Source organism: Pseudophryne corroboree, chromosome 8 (genome assembly GCF_028390025.1).
Source record: "Pseudophryne corroboree isolate aPseCor3 chromosome 8, aPseCor3.hap2, whole genome shotgun sequence".
Lineage (NCBI taxonomy): Eukaryota > Metazoa > Chordata > Amphibia > Anura > Myobatrachidae > Pseudophryne > Pseudophryne corroboree.
Window position 1 is genome coordinate 57,926,285 of NC_086451.1, and position 16,409 is coordinate 57,942,693.

Sequence of the window (16,409 nt, forward strand, 5' to 3'; positions counted from 1 at the left end):
CTTGGCCAGTGCCCCTGGTGAGTGCCACCCTGGCCAAGGGGTAGACTGGTTCCATACGATTCCATACGATTTGGTACATTTTGCATACAATGTATTTTATGCAATTCCAGCCATGCCTGCGGGAACCGACATATCACGAGTGCAGCACTAACGATCTAGGGGAGCCAATCCGACCCTCACGGGAATGCACATCGGATCGGATTAGAAACACATCCAAAATGCCCGATTTCACCCGATATATCGGCCCGAATGCCCGAAATTGGATGAAATCGGGTATTATCGTTCTAGTGTATGGGGCCCTTTACAGATAGCAGTGCAGATAATGACAGGGGTGCACACGCCAGAGTCATACATGAGGGAGAAGCCGTATCAGTACACATAATGTGCTGATAGCATTTCTCCCCCATAACGGAGGATCATACATCTGCCCCGTTGTTTTTAATGCTATCAATGAAAAATTAATACAAGACAAAATGAAGCACACCACTTTGGGGAAGTCTACATAGTAGGTAGCATCTATCCTTGTGTATCAATGCCTATTTCCCTATAGATTGTAAGCTTGCATGCAGGGCCCTCCTACCTCTATGTCTGTTTTTACCCAGTTTTTTTTTCTATTACTGTTGTTCTAATTGTAAAGTGCAACGGAATATGCTGCACTATGGTGGTCATTCCGAGTTGTTCGCTCGGTAATTTTCTTCGCATCGGAGCGATTTTCCGCTAACTGCGCATGCGCAATGTTCTCACTGCAACTGCGCCAAGTAAATTTGCTATGCAGTTAGGTATTTTACTCACGGCATTACAAGGTTTTTTCTTCGTTCTGGTGATCGTAATGTGATTGACAGGAAGTGGGTGTTTCTGGGCGGAAACTGGCCGTTTTATGGGAGTGTTTGAAAAAACGCTACCGTTTCTGGGAAAAACGCGGGAGTGGCTGGAGAAACGGAGGAGTGTCTGGGCGAACGCTGGGTGTGTTTGTGACGTCAAACCAGGAACGACAAGCACTGAACTGATCGCACTGGAAGAGTAAGTCTCGAGCTACTCAGAAACTGCACAGAGAAGTCTTTTCGCAATATTGCGAATCTTTCGTTCGCAAATTTGATAAGCTAAGATTCACTCCCAGTAGGCGGTGGCTTAGCGTGTGCAAAGCTGCTAAAAGCAGCTTGCGAGCGAACAACTCGGAATGAGGGCCTATATAAGAAACTGTTGTTAATAATAATAATAATAATAATAATAACATAGTAGATGAAATGTGCCAGAAATGTAACTGCAGCAATACAGTGTATGTGAACCAGAACCTGTGACCACTCCTGGGTAATTAGTGTCAAGACAGACTGTTTTTGTGAATCCGTTGGACTCAGACCAACCGAAGGAGTAGATGCTCCTGTATGAAAGAAACAAGGAGGATGAAGATAGTTCCTTTTCATATACTTTATTGAAAGACAACAGTCCTAATGCAGCTGACCAATAGAATGTGACTACTAAGTATTAGGTTGAAGAACCGTAAAGAATAGTGTACAGTTGGACAATAGTGGACAATTGAAAAACGGGCCTGAAGGACACAGAAGAAGACTGGATTTCTGGGTTTGCGGTGGAAGAACTATGAAGAATCGTACATTGGATGATGACAAAACGTGACTGACGAACTGTGAAGAATTATCCACTGGGTGATGAAAGGACGTGGTTGAAGAACTGTGAAGAATTATCAGCTGGATGATGAGAAGACGTGACTGAAGAACTGTGAAGAATTATTTGCTGGATGATGAAAAGACGTGAATGAAGACTGTGAAGAATTGTCTGCTGAATGATGAAAAGACGTGACTGAAGGACTGTGAAGAATTGTATGCTGGATGATGTGAAGACACGAATGAAGAACTGTGAAGAATTGTCTGCTGGAAGATGAAAAGACAAGGCTGAGGAACTGTGAAGAATTGTCTGCTGGATGATGTGAAGACGTGAATGAAGAACTGTGAAGAATTGTCTGCTGGAAGATGAAAAGACAAGGCTGAGGAACTGTGAAGAATAACTGTTAGATGATGTGAAGACGTGGCTGAAAGTCACGAGAGGAAGCTGGTGGACCTCCACAGGATTCCGGAAAATACAACGGTACCATTCGGTGAACGGTTAACCGTGAAAGCGCACTGGAGAGCTGGCAGGTCACTTGCAGCGAGAGATGGCAGGCAAACACTGAGAGCGGAGATGGTATCAGGACACCTGGAAACGCAAAGATATAATCTGCAGGAGCACAGAGCTAGGGTACAGAGTAACTACAACAAAGCACTGGCAAAGAGTGTAAAAATCCCAGCCTACTTATAGGCAGCAAGGAAACAGGATTGGCTGACACTCACCTATAGACGCTCATTGGTGCTGCATTTGGTCTCCAACATGGCCGCCTCCTATGCTGCAGACACACAGGAGCACTGTAGGCCACCAGGTCCCCACACTCCCGGCTCCTGGAAGCCGCATCATCTCCGCCGCCGACTGCGCCATGTCCCCATGCGGCCGCACAGCACTGCGAGCAGCCGCGCTGGCAATGGACGGACCCCGGGACCCACGGCGGTGAGTGTCTGCTTTGTGACAATTAGTATCCGCTTCCACCCCCTGTCTCGGTGCCCCAGTTGATAAGAGCTTTATCATACCCCCCAACACAGGGGTCCATAAGATACACATACCACACTTGTTCTTACATAAACACCCCATGGGGCCCATTTATTAACAAGTTTTAGCTAAGCGTATGATAAATTATGCTCCAGCCAATCAGCTCCCACCTGTCATTTTTAAAACACACGACAGGAGCTGATTGGCTGGAGCACCATACGCAAAGAGTTTTAAATAGCTAAAACTCGTTGATAAATGTGCCCCTTTTTCTGGTTAACACAATACATGCACTCCCCATTGCCCTTGATTCTCCATTTTTATTTCTCTTTACAACACCAGTAGAACAAGTATAACTAGTACAACAAAAGTAAGGAACTCTACAGTATAAGCCAGTGGTCAGGAAACAGGGGTAAATTACCCCAAATGGGGTCAAAATTTAATTCCTAGGGATAATGGACGGTCGCGCTGCCGAGACACAGCCCCATCCAGCACCGGCCGGCTCGTGATGTAACGTGCTTACGTTACACCGCGCTCCCTCCTGCCCGCCCTGTGCTGTGCTCCTGGCCACCCTGTGCGGTGTTCCTGGCCTAGGTGTGACGTACTACTGACGTCACACTGCGCTCCCTCATGCCTGCCCGTCCTGCGCCATCCTGTCCTCCTGCCCACGGCCCGCCAACCCACACACAGAACAATGGGAAATTCCCACTGACATTACTGAGGTAAGGATGTGACCATCTGTCTCCTAAAAGTCGTGCCCCCCCCTTCCCCCCTCATCCATCTTTCTTACATTCATTCTGGTGTTTTGGGAGAAAGTGTTAATTAACCCATTCATTGCCATAAAATAATTGGCGGGGGCAAAAATATTTTATATATATATATATATATATATATATATATATACACACAGTATCTCAGAAATGCCATATAAACAGTGATAATCAGTATATATGCACAATAACATATGATTTCCTTCCTTTCAAATCAAGGGGGTAACGTCAACGTATCTAAATATATTTTGGGGTAAAAGGTAAAAAAGTTCCCTGACCCCTGGTCTAAGCAATCTGCTACATAAGGGTCATTTCCTGTAAAATTAAAATGCAGAAACGAAACTAAGGAATATCCTTTTTCCTAGGACACAACCAAATTGAATAAGCATCAACATGTAACACACAGAAATGTGACTTCCTCCAGGAGACGGCAGCAGCAGACGGCAGGCATCCTGCACTGGGACAGACGGCAGGCATCCTGCACTGGGACAGACAGCAGGCATCCTGCACTGGGACAGACAGCAGACCGCAGGCATCCTGCACTGGGACAGACAGCCTGGGTCACTATCTGAATCTACAATGCCTGTAGCTCAGGGGTTACATACTAGGACATGTGTCCTGCTCACATCACTGGTTCTCCTGCTGAAACCTACTGTGGCATTTTCCAGCTTTTTCTCACCCAGAGGCTTGTACTGCAGCCTGACGGAGTGCTGTGAGGAGGAAAAGCCATTTAAGAGCTCAGGTAAGCCCCTGCAAGGATTGTATGAGCCCTGTCCATCCTGGACCACTTCCTTTGACAGGTGTGTAGGACATGATAACGGGGGTCATTCCGACCCGATCGCTCGCTGCAGTTTCGCGCAGCGATCGGGTCGGAACTGCGCAGCGCCGGCGCATGGCAGCCGCCGTTGCCTAGTGAACGCCTCTGAGGCAGAGGCGGTTGCTGGGTGGGAAGGGGCTGGTTTAGGGGGAGCGGTGTGGCCAACGCAGGCGTGGCCGGACCATTGGGGGGGGGGGGGGGGGGCGGGGAGCGACGAATAGCGACATCAGCATAGCGACATCACACGCAGGCGCTGCGGGCCGGGGAGCGACGAATAGCTCCCGGCCAGCATGCTAAAGCTGCGCTGGTCGGGAGGTACTCTTAAAGTGTAAAGGCATCGCCGCTGTGCGATGCCTTTGCACTTCTGCGGGGGGGGAATGTGGGGGGGGTGGCTTTACTGACATGCGGACCTGTACTGGGCGTCCCCCCGCATATCAGTGTGAATGATCGTAGCTGTGCTAAATTTAGCGCAGCTACTATCAACTCGGAATGACCCCCAGCATGCATGGACCATAGGGGCCTCTATGTCACATAGGGAAGCCTTACTAGAAAGCATAATTAGAATATACCCACATTTGCACATGCCTAATTGTTGTCACGTCCACATAGAAATATTGCCAGAAAACCTATGATGTTAATAGTTGTCAGATGGAGGTTAGTCCATACGGTAGATAACCAGATTGGTTTATTAACCGGTAGAAAACAGGTGCAGGGTAACACGGGGTTAATTGGTATGCAGCAGGTACACAGTGCAGCCAGGAATGTATGGGGTTAATCAGGTGGAGTGCAGCACAGTGTAGTACACACCTGTATATATGCGATGTAGTTATGTGACACATTACCGACGGCTACATCCCACCCCTCTCCAAATCTCAACAGTCGGCATGCCGACTAGCAGGGACTATTCCCACTCGTGGTTGTCCATGACACCCATAGAGTGGGAAAAGAAGCTGTGGCGAGCGCACTGAGCGCCACCGAGCCCGCACAGGACTTGTTGAGCTCACCCCTCCCCCCCGCCAGGATCCCGCGGTCGGAATGCTGACCGCCGGAATCCCCAGCGGTGGTAACGCATACCCAACCCGTATATATGACTAGCGGTGGTGATATAATGGGCGGAAATCAATTGTTGCCGCCCCCTATCGTGCCCGCCGGCAGCTATTCAAATGTTGTTGCCGATAGGCGCAACATCCGCATTTCAGCTCAATACCCTCAGGGGTGGCAAGCTGAAATATGCTAAAAGTGACCCGTTTGGGCAAATGGGACTTTTTTGCGATCGCGCCCATGACTTTAGTCAGGTTTAGTCGCTTTACGTGGCAAAACACGACTGCTATGGGCGTGACAGGGGTGATTATGGGGGTCAATTGAACATAGACTGGAGATCGGGAGCGATATATTAATTGAATATTGCCCAATGTGTCCGGGTGAGTTCCTGCTGTAATGGTCAGTCTCAGTGTAGAGCTCTTTAGGGGCACGTCCTCTGATATGGAGGACAGAGGAGAGAAAACGCATGCGCAGTACTGTACTTTAGTGCAGGTCAGAGGCTGTGTCTGTGGCGCAGGTCAGAGGCTGTGTCTGTGGCGCACCACTGTCTCCAGGATAAGGAATACTGGAGGGACTGAGAGACCGCAGACAGAGGGAGAGGCAGCATAGAGCCAAGTGCACTCCACTCTTAACAAGAAAAAGGGTATGTTATGTCTACACGAATGAAATGTTGACATGATAGAATGTGCAGTACGGATGGTGTAATGGTTAGCATTACTGCCTCACAGCACTGAGGTCATGGGTTCAATTCCCACTATGGCTCTAACTGTGTGGAGTTTGTATATTCTCCCCGTACTTGCGTGGGTTTCCTCCGGGTACTCTGGTTTCCTCCCACAATCCCCAAAAATATACTGATAGGTTAATGTGAATGTGTCTGTGTGTACATGTAATAGGGAATATAGATTGTAAGCTCCACTGGGGCAGGGACTGATGTGAATGGGCAAATATTCTCTGTACAGCGCTGCGGAATATGTGTGCGCTATATAAATAACTGTTAATAAATAAATAATGAAATAGAATGTTGATATAACACCTCTGGTGGCTCAGAGGTCATTTATCTGGTCCAGGTATCAGCCGTGTCTCCGGCTTCATCTTTCAGGTCCCATCGCTCATGTTATCAGCAGACGTCTGACAGAGCGGCATTCTGATGAGTATTTTTCCCCAGTACCTAACCCCTAAGTATGCCACAGCAACCCCCCTTCTTCTATGTTGCTCAGGGAACCAACCCCTTCTCCCCCTCCCCCGAGTGCTCACCTCCATCTCCTGCTGCAGCATGCTTCCGGGTCTACACTCTGCATGTACAGGCTGCATACAGAACAGACCAGCGGCTCCCGAGTGTCCCTTGTCGGTGACAGAGAAGTCATGTGTCAAGTGACACTGATGAGGGGGCTAGGGAGCTGCTCTGCGCTGTATGCAGTCAGTGCATGCAGAACTGGCACCTGTTCTTGCCAATTGCAAGGTCAGACTGACCCTGTGTGGGGCCTCAAGACGACTACCCGTCACCCCCCTTAATCCGGTCCTGCCCCTAACCCTCCCCCTATTGCCTAAACCTATCCCGCCCCCTGTCCCTGAAACATACTTGCCTACTCTCACAGATTGGTCGGAAGGCTCCTGAAAATCGTGTGGCGCTCCCGGCTCCTCAAGGGCAGGTAAGTCTCCCGGAACCAGCGTCACCCCCCCTGGACCTCCCCGCAGACGTCCTTGAAAGTCCTTCCCTGTGGTACCTAAACTTAACCATCAGCATTCTGAGAATGTTAACATTTCATGTGTCGAAATTGTGGTGTCAACTTTATCAGTGTTGACATGGTAACTAACAATGGGGATAGCTGTGTGCTAACGAAACAGTTTGTTGGATGACGCTAATAAAGGCCTGGCACACGTACAGCATGTCTGTGTGAGGAATTCCCCTCTTGTTGCTGCTGTACTAGTGATGTGCACCTGAAATTTTTTCGGGTTTTGGTTTTGTGTTCGGTTCCGTGGCCGTGTTTTGGGTTTGGACGCGTTTTGGCAAAACCTCACCGAATTTTTTTTGTCGGATTCGGGTGTGTTTTGGATTCGGGTGTTTTTAAAAAAAAAAAAAAACTAAAAAACAGCTTAAATCATAGAATTTGGGGGTCATTTTGATCCCATAGTATTATTAACCTCAATAACCATAATTTCCACTCATTTTCAGTCTATTCTGAACACCTCACACCTCACAATATTATTTTTAGTCCTAAAATTTGCACCAAGGTCGCTGGATGGCTAAGCTAAGCGACCCTAGTGGCCGACACAAACACCTGGCCCATCTAGGAGTGGCACTGCAGTGTCACACAGGATGGCCCCTCAAAAAAATACTCCCCAAACAGCACATGACGCAAAGAAAAAAAGAGGCGCAATGAGGTAGCTGTGTGACTAAGCTAAGCGACCCTAGTGGCCGACACAAACACCTGGCCCATCTAGGAGTGGCACTGCAGTGTCACGCAGGATGGCCCTTCAAAAAAATACTCCCCAAACAGCACATGACGCAAAGAAAAAAAGAGGCGCAATGAGGTAGCTGTGTGACTAAGCTAAGCGACCCTAGTGGCCGACACAAACACCTGGCCCATCTAGGAGTGGCACTGCAGTGTCACGCAGGATGGCCTTTCAAAAAAATACTCCCCAAACAGCACATGACGCAAAGAAAAATGAAAGAAAAAAGAGGTGCAAGATGGAATTGTCCTTGGGCCCTCCCACCCACCCTTATGTTGTAAAAACAGGACATGCACACTTTAACGAACCCATCATTTCAGCGACAGGGTCTGCCACACGACTGTGACTGAAATGACTGGTTGGTTTGGGCCCCCACCAAAAAAGAAGCAATCAATCTCTCCTTGCACAAACTGGCTCTACGGAGGCAAGATGTCCACCTCATCATCATCGTCCGATTCATCACCCCTTTCACTGTGTACATCCCCCTCCTCACAGATTATTAATTCGTCCCCACTGGAATCCACCATCTCAGGTCCCCGTGTACTTTCTGGAGGCAATTGCTGCTGGTGAATGTCTCCATGGAGGAATTGATTATAATTCATTTTAATGAACATCATCTTCTCCACATTTTCTGGAAGTAACCTCGTACGCCGATTGCTGACAAGGTGAGCGGCGGCACTAAACACTCTTTCGGAGTACACACTGGAGGGAGGGCAACTTAGGTAGAATAAAGCCAGTTTGTGCAAGGGCCTCCAAATTGCCTCTTTTTCCTGCCAGTATACGTACGGACTGTCTGACGTGCCTACTTGGATGCGGTCACTCATATAATCCTCCACCATTCTTTCAATGGTGAGAGAATCATATGCAGTGACAGTAGACGACATGTCAGTAATCGTTGGCAGGTCCTTCAGTCCGGACCAGATGTCAGCATCAGCAGTCGCTCCAGACTGCCCTGCATCACCGCCAACGGGTGGGCTCGGAATTCGTAGCCTTTTCCTCGCACCCCCAGTTGCGGGAGAATGTGAAGGAGGAGATGTTGACGGGTCGCGTTCCGCTTGACTTGACAATTTTCTCACCAGCAGGTCTTTGAACCTCTGCAGACTTGTGTCTGCCGTAAAGAGAGATCCAAGGTAGGTTATAAATCTAGGATCGAGCACGGTGGCCAAAATGTAGTGCTCTGATTTCAACAGATTGACCACACGTGAATCCTGGTTAAGCGAATGAAGGGCTCCATCCACAAGTCCCACATGCCTAGCGGAATCGCTCTGTTTTAGCTCCTCCTTCAATGCCTCTTCTGCAAAAGCCTGATGAGGGGAATGACCTGACTCAGGCTGGCAGTGTCTGAACTGACTTCACGTGTGGCAAGTTCAAAAGGTTGCAGAACCTTGCACAACGTTGAAATCATTCTCCACTGCGCTTGAGACAGGTGCATTCCACCTCCTTTGCCTATATCGTGGGCAGATGTATAGGCTTGAATGGCCTTTTGCTGCTCCTCCATCCTCTGAAGCATATAGAGGGTTGAATTCCACCTCGTTCACACCTCTTGCTTCAGATGATGGCAGGGCAGGTTCAGTAGTTTTTGGTGGTGCTCCAGTCTTCTGTACGCGGTGCCTGTACGCTGAAAGTGGCCCGCAATTCTTCTGGCCACCGACAGCATCTCTTGCACGCCCCTGTCGTTTTTTAAATAATTCTGCACCACCAAATTCAAGGTATGTGCAAAACATGGGACGTGCTGGAATTTGCCCAGATGTAATGCACGCACAATATTGCTGGCGTTGTCCGATGCCACAAATCCCCAGGAGAGTCCAATTGGGGTAAGCCATTCTGCGATGATCTTCCTCAGTTGCCGTAAGAGGTTTTCAGCTGTGTGCGTATTCTGGAAAGCGGTGATACAAAGCGTAGCCTGCCTAGGAACGAGTTGGCGTTTGCGAGATGCTGCTACTGGTGCCGCCGCTGCTGTTCTTGCAGCGGGAGGCAATACATCTACCCAGTGGGCTGTCACAGTCATGTAGTCCTGAGTCTGCCCTGCTCCACTTGTCCACATGTCCGTGGTTAAGTGGACATTGGGTACAACTGCATTTTTTAGGACACTGGTGAGTCTTTTTCTGACGTCCGTGTACATTCTCGGTATCGCCTGCCTAGAGAAGTGGAACCTAGATGGTATTTGGTAACGGGGGCACACTACCTCAAGCAATTGTCTAGTTCCCCGTGAACTAACGGCGGATACTGGACGCACGTCTAACACCAACATAGTTGTCAAGGCCTGAGTTATCCGCTTTGCAACAGGATGACTGCTGTGATATTTCATCTTCCTCGCAAAGGACTGTTGGACAGTCAATTGCTTACTGGAAGTAGTACAAGTGGTCTTCCGACTTCCCCTCTGGGATGACGATCGACTCCCAGCAGCAACAACAGCAGCGCCAGCAGCAGTAGGCGTTACACTCAAGGATGCATCGGAGGAATCCCAGGCAGGAGAGGACTCGTCAGACTTGCCAGTGACATGGCCTGCAGGACTATTGGCTTTCCTGGGTAAGGAGGAAATTGACACTGAGGGAGTTGGTGGTGTGGTTTGCGCGAGCTTGGTTACAAGAGGAAGGGATTTACTGGTCAGTGGACTGCTTCCGCTGTCGCCCAAAGTTTTTGAACTTGTCACTGACTTATTATGAATGCGCTGCAGGTGACGTATAAGGAAGGATGTTCCGAGGTGGTTAACGTCCTTACCCCTACTTATTACAGCTTGACAAAGGCAACACACGGCTTGACACCAGTTGTCCGCATTTCTGTTGAAATAATTCCACACTGAAGAGCTGATTTTTTTTTCGTATTTTGACCAGGCATGTCAATGGCCATATTCCTCCCACGGACGACAGGTGTCTCCCCGGGTGCCTGACTTAAACAAACCACCTCACCATCAGAATCCTCCTTGTCAATTTCCTCCCCAGCGCCAGCAACACCCATATCCTCATCCTGGTGTACTTCAACACTGACATCTTCAATTTGACTATCAGGAACTGGACTGCGGGTGCTCCTTCCAGCACTTGCAGGGGGCGTGCAAATGGTGGAAGGCGCAAGCTCTTCCCGTCCAGTGTTGGGTAGGTCAGGAATCGCAACCGACACAATTGGACTCTCTTTTGGGATTTGTGATTTCGAAGAACGCACAGTTCTTTGCTGTGCTTTTGCCAGCTTAAGTCTTTTCTTTTTTCTAGCGAGAGGATGAGTGCTTCCATCCTCATGTGAAGCTGAACCACTAGCCATGAACATAGGCCAGGGCCTCAGCCGTTCCTTGCCACTCCGTGTCGTAAATGGCATATTGGCAAGTTTACGCTTCTCCTCAGACGCTTTTAATTTTGATTTTTGGGTCATTTTACTGATCTTTTGTGTTTTGGATTTTACATGCTCTGTACTATGACATTGGGCATCGGCCTTGGCAGACGACGTTGATGGCATTTCATCGTCTCGGCCATGACTAGTGGCAGCAGCTTCAGCACGAGGTGGAAGTGGATCTTGATCTTTCCCTATTTTTTTAACCTCCACATTTCTCTAGCGTCCTAAGTGGATGCTGGGGACTCCGTAAGGACCATGGGGATTAGCGGCTCCGCCGGAGACTGGGCACATCTACAAAGAAAGCTTTAGACTACTGGTGTGCACTGGCTCCTCCCACTAAGACCCTCCTCCAGACCTCAGTTAGATTCTTGTGCCCGGCCGAGCTGGATGCACACTAGGGGCTCTCCTGAGCACCTAGAAAGAAAGTATATTTAGGTTTTTTATTTTCAGTGAGATCTGCTGGCAACAGACTCACTGCAGCGAGGGACTAAGGGGAGAAGAAGCGAACCTACCTAACAGGTGGTAGTTTGGGCTTCTTAGGCTACTGGACACCATTAGCTCCAGAGGAATCGACCGCAGGACCCGACCTTGGTGTTCGTTCCCGGAGCCGCGCCGCCGTCCCCCTTACAGAGCCAGAAGCACGAAGAAGGCCCGGAAAATCGGCGGCAGAAGACTTCAGTCTTCACCAAGGTAGCGCACAGCACTGCAGCTGTGCGCCATTGCTCCTCATGTACACCTCAAACTTCGGTCACTGATGGGTGCAGGGCGCTGGGGGGGGGGCGCCCTGAGGGCAATAGATAACACCTTGGCTGGCAAAATATACATCATATATAGTCCCAGGGGCTATATAGATGTAAAATTACCCCTGCCAGTATAACAGAAAAAGCGGGAGAAAGTCCGCCGAAAAGGGGGCGTGGCTTCTCCCTCAGCACACTGGCGCCATTTTTCCCTCACAGTTCCGCTGGAAGGAAGCTCCCTGGCTCTCCCCTGCAGTCTGAGAAAACTACAGAAGGGTAAAAAAGAGTGGGGGGGCACTAAATTTAGGCGCAGTATAGATATATATATGTAATATATATAAAAAGCAGCTATAGGGAAAACACTCATTGATAGTGGGATCCCAGTGTTATATAGCGCTCTGGTGTGTGCTGGCATACTCTCTCTCTGTCTCCCCAAAGGGCTTTGTGGGGTCCTGTCCTCTGTCAGAGCATTCCCTGTGTGTTTGCGGTGTGTCGGTACGGCTGTGTCGACATGTTTGATGAGGAGGCTTATGTGGAGGCGGAGCAGATGCCTGTAAATGTGATGTCACCCCCTGCGGGGTCGACACCTGAGTGGATGGTGCTGTGGAAGGAATTACGTGATAGTGTCGACTCCTTACATAAAAGGTTTGACGACATACCTAATGTGGGACAGCCGGCTTCTCAGCCTGTGCCTGCCAAGGCGTCTCAAAAACCATCAGGGGCTCTAAAACGCCCGCTACCTCAGATGGTTGATACAGATGTCGACACGGATACTGACTCCAGTGTCGACGACGATGAGACTAATGTAACTTCCAGTAGGGCCACACGTTACATGATTGAGGCAATGAAAAATGTGTTGCACATTTCTGATGTTACCCCCGGTACCACAAAAAAGGGTATAATGTTTGGAGAGAAAAAACTACCAGTAGCTTTTCCTCCATCTGAGGAGTTAAATGAAGTGTGTGAAGAAGCGTGGGCTTCCCCTGATAAAAAGATGGTAATTTCTAAGAGGTTACTAATGGCGTACCCTTTCCCGCCAGAGGATAGGTCACGCTGGGAAACATCCCCTAGGGTGGATAAGGCGCTCACACGCTTGTCAAAAAAGGTGGCACTACCGTCTCCGGATACGGCCGCCCTGAAGGAATCTGCTGATAGAAAGCAGGAGGCAATCCTGAAATCTATATATACACACACAGGTGTGATACTGAGACCGGCTATAGCTTCAGCCTGGATGTGCAGCGCTGCTGCTGCGTGGTCAGATTCCCTGTCAGAAAATATAGATACCCTAGATAGGGACACTATTTTGCTGAACGAAGAGCATATAAAAGACGCACTTTTATACATGAGGGATGCACAGAGGGATATTTGCCGGCTGGCATCCAAAATTAGTGCAATGTCCATTTCTGCCAGGAGAGGGTTATGGACTCGGCAGTGGACAGGTGATGCAGATTCCAAACGACACATGGAAGTTCTGCCTTATAAGGGTGAGGAATTGTTCGGGGATGGTCTCTCGGACCTCGTTTCCACAGCAACAGCTGGGAAGTCTACATTTTTGCCCCATGTTCCCTCACAACCAAAGAAAGCACCGTATTATCAGGTACAGTCCTTTCGGCCCAATAGGGGCAAGCGGGTTAAAGGCGCGTCCTTTCTGCCCAGAGGCAGAGGTAGAGGGAAAAAGCTGCAACATACAGCCAGTTCCCAGGAGCAAAAGTCCTCCCCCGCTTCCTCAAAGTCCACAGCATGACGCTGGGGCTCCACAGGCAGAGCCAGGTACGGTGGGGGCCCGTCTCAAGCATTTCAGCAAGCAGTGGGCTCGCTCACGGGTGGATCCCTGGTTCCTTCAAATAGTATCTCAGGGGTACAAACTGGAATTCGAGACGTCTCCCCCCCGCCGTTTCCTCAAATGTGCCTTGCCAACCACTCCCTCAGGCAGGGAGGCAGTGTTACAGGATATTCAAAAGCTGTATTCACAACAAGTGATAGTAAAGGTGCCCCTACTTCAACAAGGAAGGGGTTACTATTCCACAATGTTTGTGGTACCGAAACCGGATGGTTCGGTGAGACCCATTTTAAATTTGAAATCCTTGAACACATATATCAAAAAATTCAAGTTCAAGATGGAATCGCTCAGGGCGGTTATTGCGAGCCTGGACGAGGGAGATTACATGGTATCGCTGGACATCAAGGATGCTTACCTACATGTCCCCATTTACCATCCTCACCAGGAGTACCTCAGGTTTGTGGTACAAGATTGTCATTACCAATTCCAGACGTTGCCGTTCGGTCTCTCCACTGCTCCGAGGGTCTTTACCAAGGTAATGGCGGAAATGATGATACTCCTTCGAAGGAAGGGAGTTTTAATTATCCCGTACTTGGACGATCTCCTGATAAAGGCGAGGTCCAGAGAACAGTTATTGGTAGGGGTAGCACTATCTCGGGAAGTGCTGCAACAGCTGCTGTTCCTAGGGATGGTTCTGGACACAGAACAGAGAAAAGTGTTTCTCCCGGAGGAGAAGGCCAAGGAGCTGTCATCTCTAGTCAGAGGCCTCCTAAAACCAAAACAGGTGTCGGTGCATCACTGCACGCGGATCCTGGGAAAAATGGTAGCTTCCTACGAAGCGATTCCATTCGGCAGGTTTCATGCAAGAACCTTTCAGTGGGACCTGTTGGACAAGTGGTCCGGATCGCATCTTCAGATGCATCGTCTGATAACCCTGTCTCCAAGGACAAGGGTGTCTCTGCTGTGGTGGCTGCAGAGTGCTCATCTTCAAGAGGGCCGCAGATTCGGCATACAGGACTGGGTCCTGGTGACCACGGATGCCAGCCTTCGAGGCTGGGGAGCAGTCACACAGGGAAGAAACTTCCAAGGACTATGGACAAGTCAGGAGACTTCCCTGCACATAAATATTCTGGAACTAAGGGCCATTTACAATGCCCTAAGTCAGGCAAAACCCCTGCTTCAAAACCAGCCGGTACTGATCCAGTCAGACAACATCACGGCAGTCGCCCATGTAAATCGACAGGGCGGCACGAGAAGCAGGACGGCGATGGCAGAAGCCACAAGGATTCTCCGATGGGCGGAAAATCACGTGTTAGCACTGTCAGCAGTGTTCATTCCGGGAGTGGACAACTGGGAAGCAGACTTCCTCAGCAGGCACGACCTCCACCCGGGAGAGTGGGGACTTCAACCAGAAGTCTTTCAAATGATTGTAAACCAGTGGGAAAAACCACAGGTGGACATGATGGCGTCCCGCCTAAACAAAAAGCTAGAAAAATATTGCGCCAGGTCAAGAGACCCGCAGGCGATAGCTGTGGACGCTCTGGTAACACCGTGGGTGTACCGATCGGTTTATGTGTTCCCTCCTCTTCCTCTCATACCAAAGGTACTGAGGATAATAAGGAGAAGAGGAGTAAGAACTATACTCATTGTTCCGGATTGGCCACGAAGAGCGTGGTATCCGGAACTTCAAGAAATGATGTCAGAGGACCCATGGCCTCTACCGCTCAGACAGGACCTGCTGCAGCAGGGGCCCTGTCTATTCCAAGACTTACCACGGCTGCGTTTGACGGCATGGCGGTTGAACACCGGATCCTGAAGGAAAAGGGCATTCCAGAGGAAGTCATTCCTACGCTGATAAAAGCTAGGAAAGAAGTAACCGCGAACCATTATCACCGCATATGGCGAAAATATGTTGCGTGGTGTGAGGCCAGGAAGGCCCCAACGGAAGAATTTCAGCTGGGCCGGTTCCTGCACTTCCTACAGTCAGGGGTGACTATGGGCCTTAAATTGGGTTCCATTAAGGTCCAGATTTCGGCTTTATCGATTTTCTTCCAGAGAGAATTGGCTTCACTACCTGAAGTTCAGACTTTTGTTAAGGGAGTGCTGCATATTCAGCCCCCTTTTGTGCCTCCAGTGGCACCTTGGGATCTCAACGTGGTGTTGGATTTCCTAAAGTCACATTGGTTTGAGCCACTGAAAACCGTGGATTTAAAATATCTCACGTGGAAAGTGGTCATGTTGTTGGCCTTGGCTTCGGCAAGGCGTGTTTCAGAATTGGCGGCTTTGTCATGTAAAAGCCCTTATCTGATTTTCCATATGGATAGGGCAGAATTGAGGACTCGTCCCCAGTTTCTCCCCAAAGTGGTATCAGCTTTTCATCTGAACCAACCTATCGTGGTGCCTGCGGCTACAAATGACTTGGAGGCTTCCAAGTTGTTGGATGTAGTCAGGGCCCTAAAAATTTATGTTTCCAGGACAGCTGGAGTCAGAAAGACTGACTCGCTCTTTATCCTATATGCGCCCAACAAGTTGGGTGCACCTGCTTCTAAGCAGACTATTGCTCGCTGGATCTGTAGTACGATTCAGCTTGCACATTCTGCGGCTGGACTGCCGCATCCTAAATCAGTAAAAGCCCATTCTACGAGGAAAGTGGGCTCTTCTTGGGCGGCTGCCCGAGGGGTCTCGGCTCTTCAACTTTGCCGAGCTGCTACTTGGTCAGGGGCAAACACGTTTGCTAAATTCTACAAATTTGATACCCTGGCTGAGGAGGACCTTGAGTTCTCTCATTCGGTGCTGCAGAGTCATCCGCACTCTCCCGCCCGTTTGGGAGCTTTGGTATAATCCCCATGGTCCTTACGGAGTCCCCAGCATCCACTTAGGACGTTAGAGAAAATAAGAAT

General features: G+C 49.4%; 1 protein-coding gene across 1 annotated transcript in view; it reads left to right on the forward strand.

Annotated features, from left to right (window-relative positions):
• The first annotated feature begins 3,730 nt into the window (after positions 1-3,730).
• Positions 3,731-16,409, forward strand: part of LOC134948459 (torsin-1A-like) — a 46,885-nt gene continuing 34,206 nt past the window's right edge. Inside the window, exon 1 of the mRNA XM_063936441.1 lies at positions 3,731-4,101. Within this exon, the coding sequence (XP_063792511.1) occupies positions 3,939-4,101 (163 nt within the window). The 5' untranslated portion in view covers positions 3,731-3,938. The remainder of the gene's footprint in view (positions 4,102-16,409) is intronic.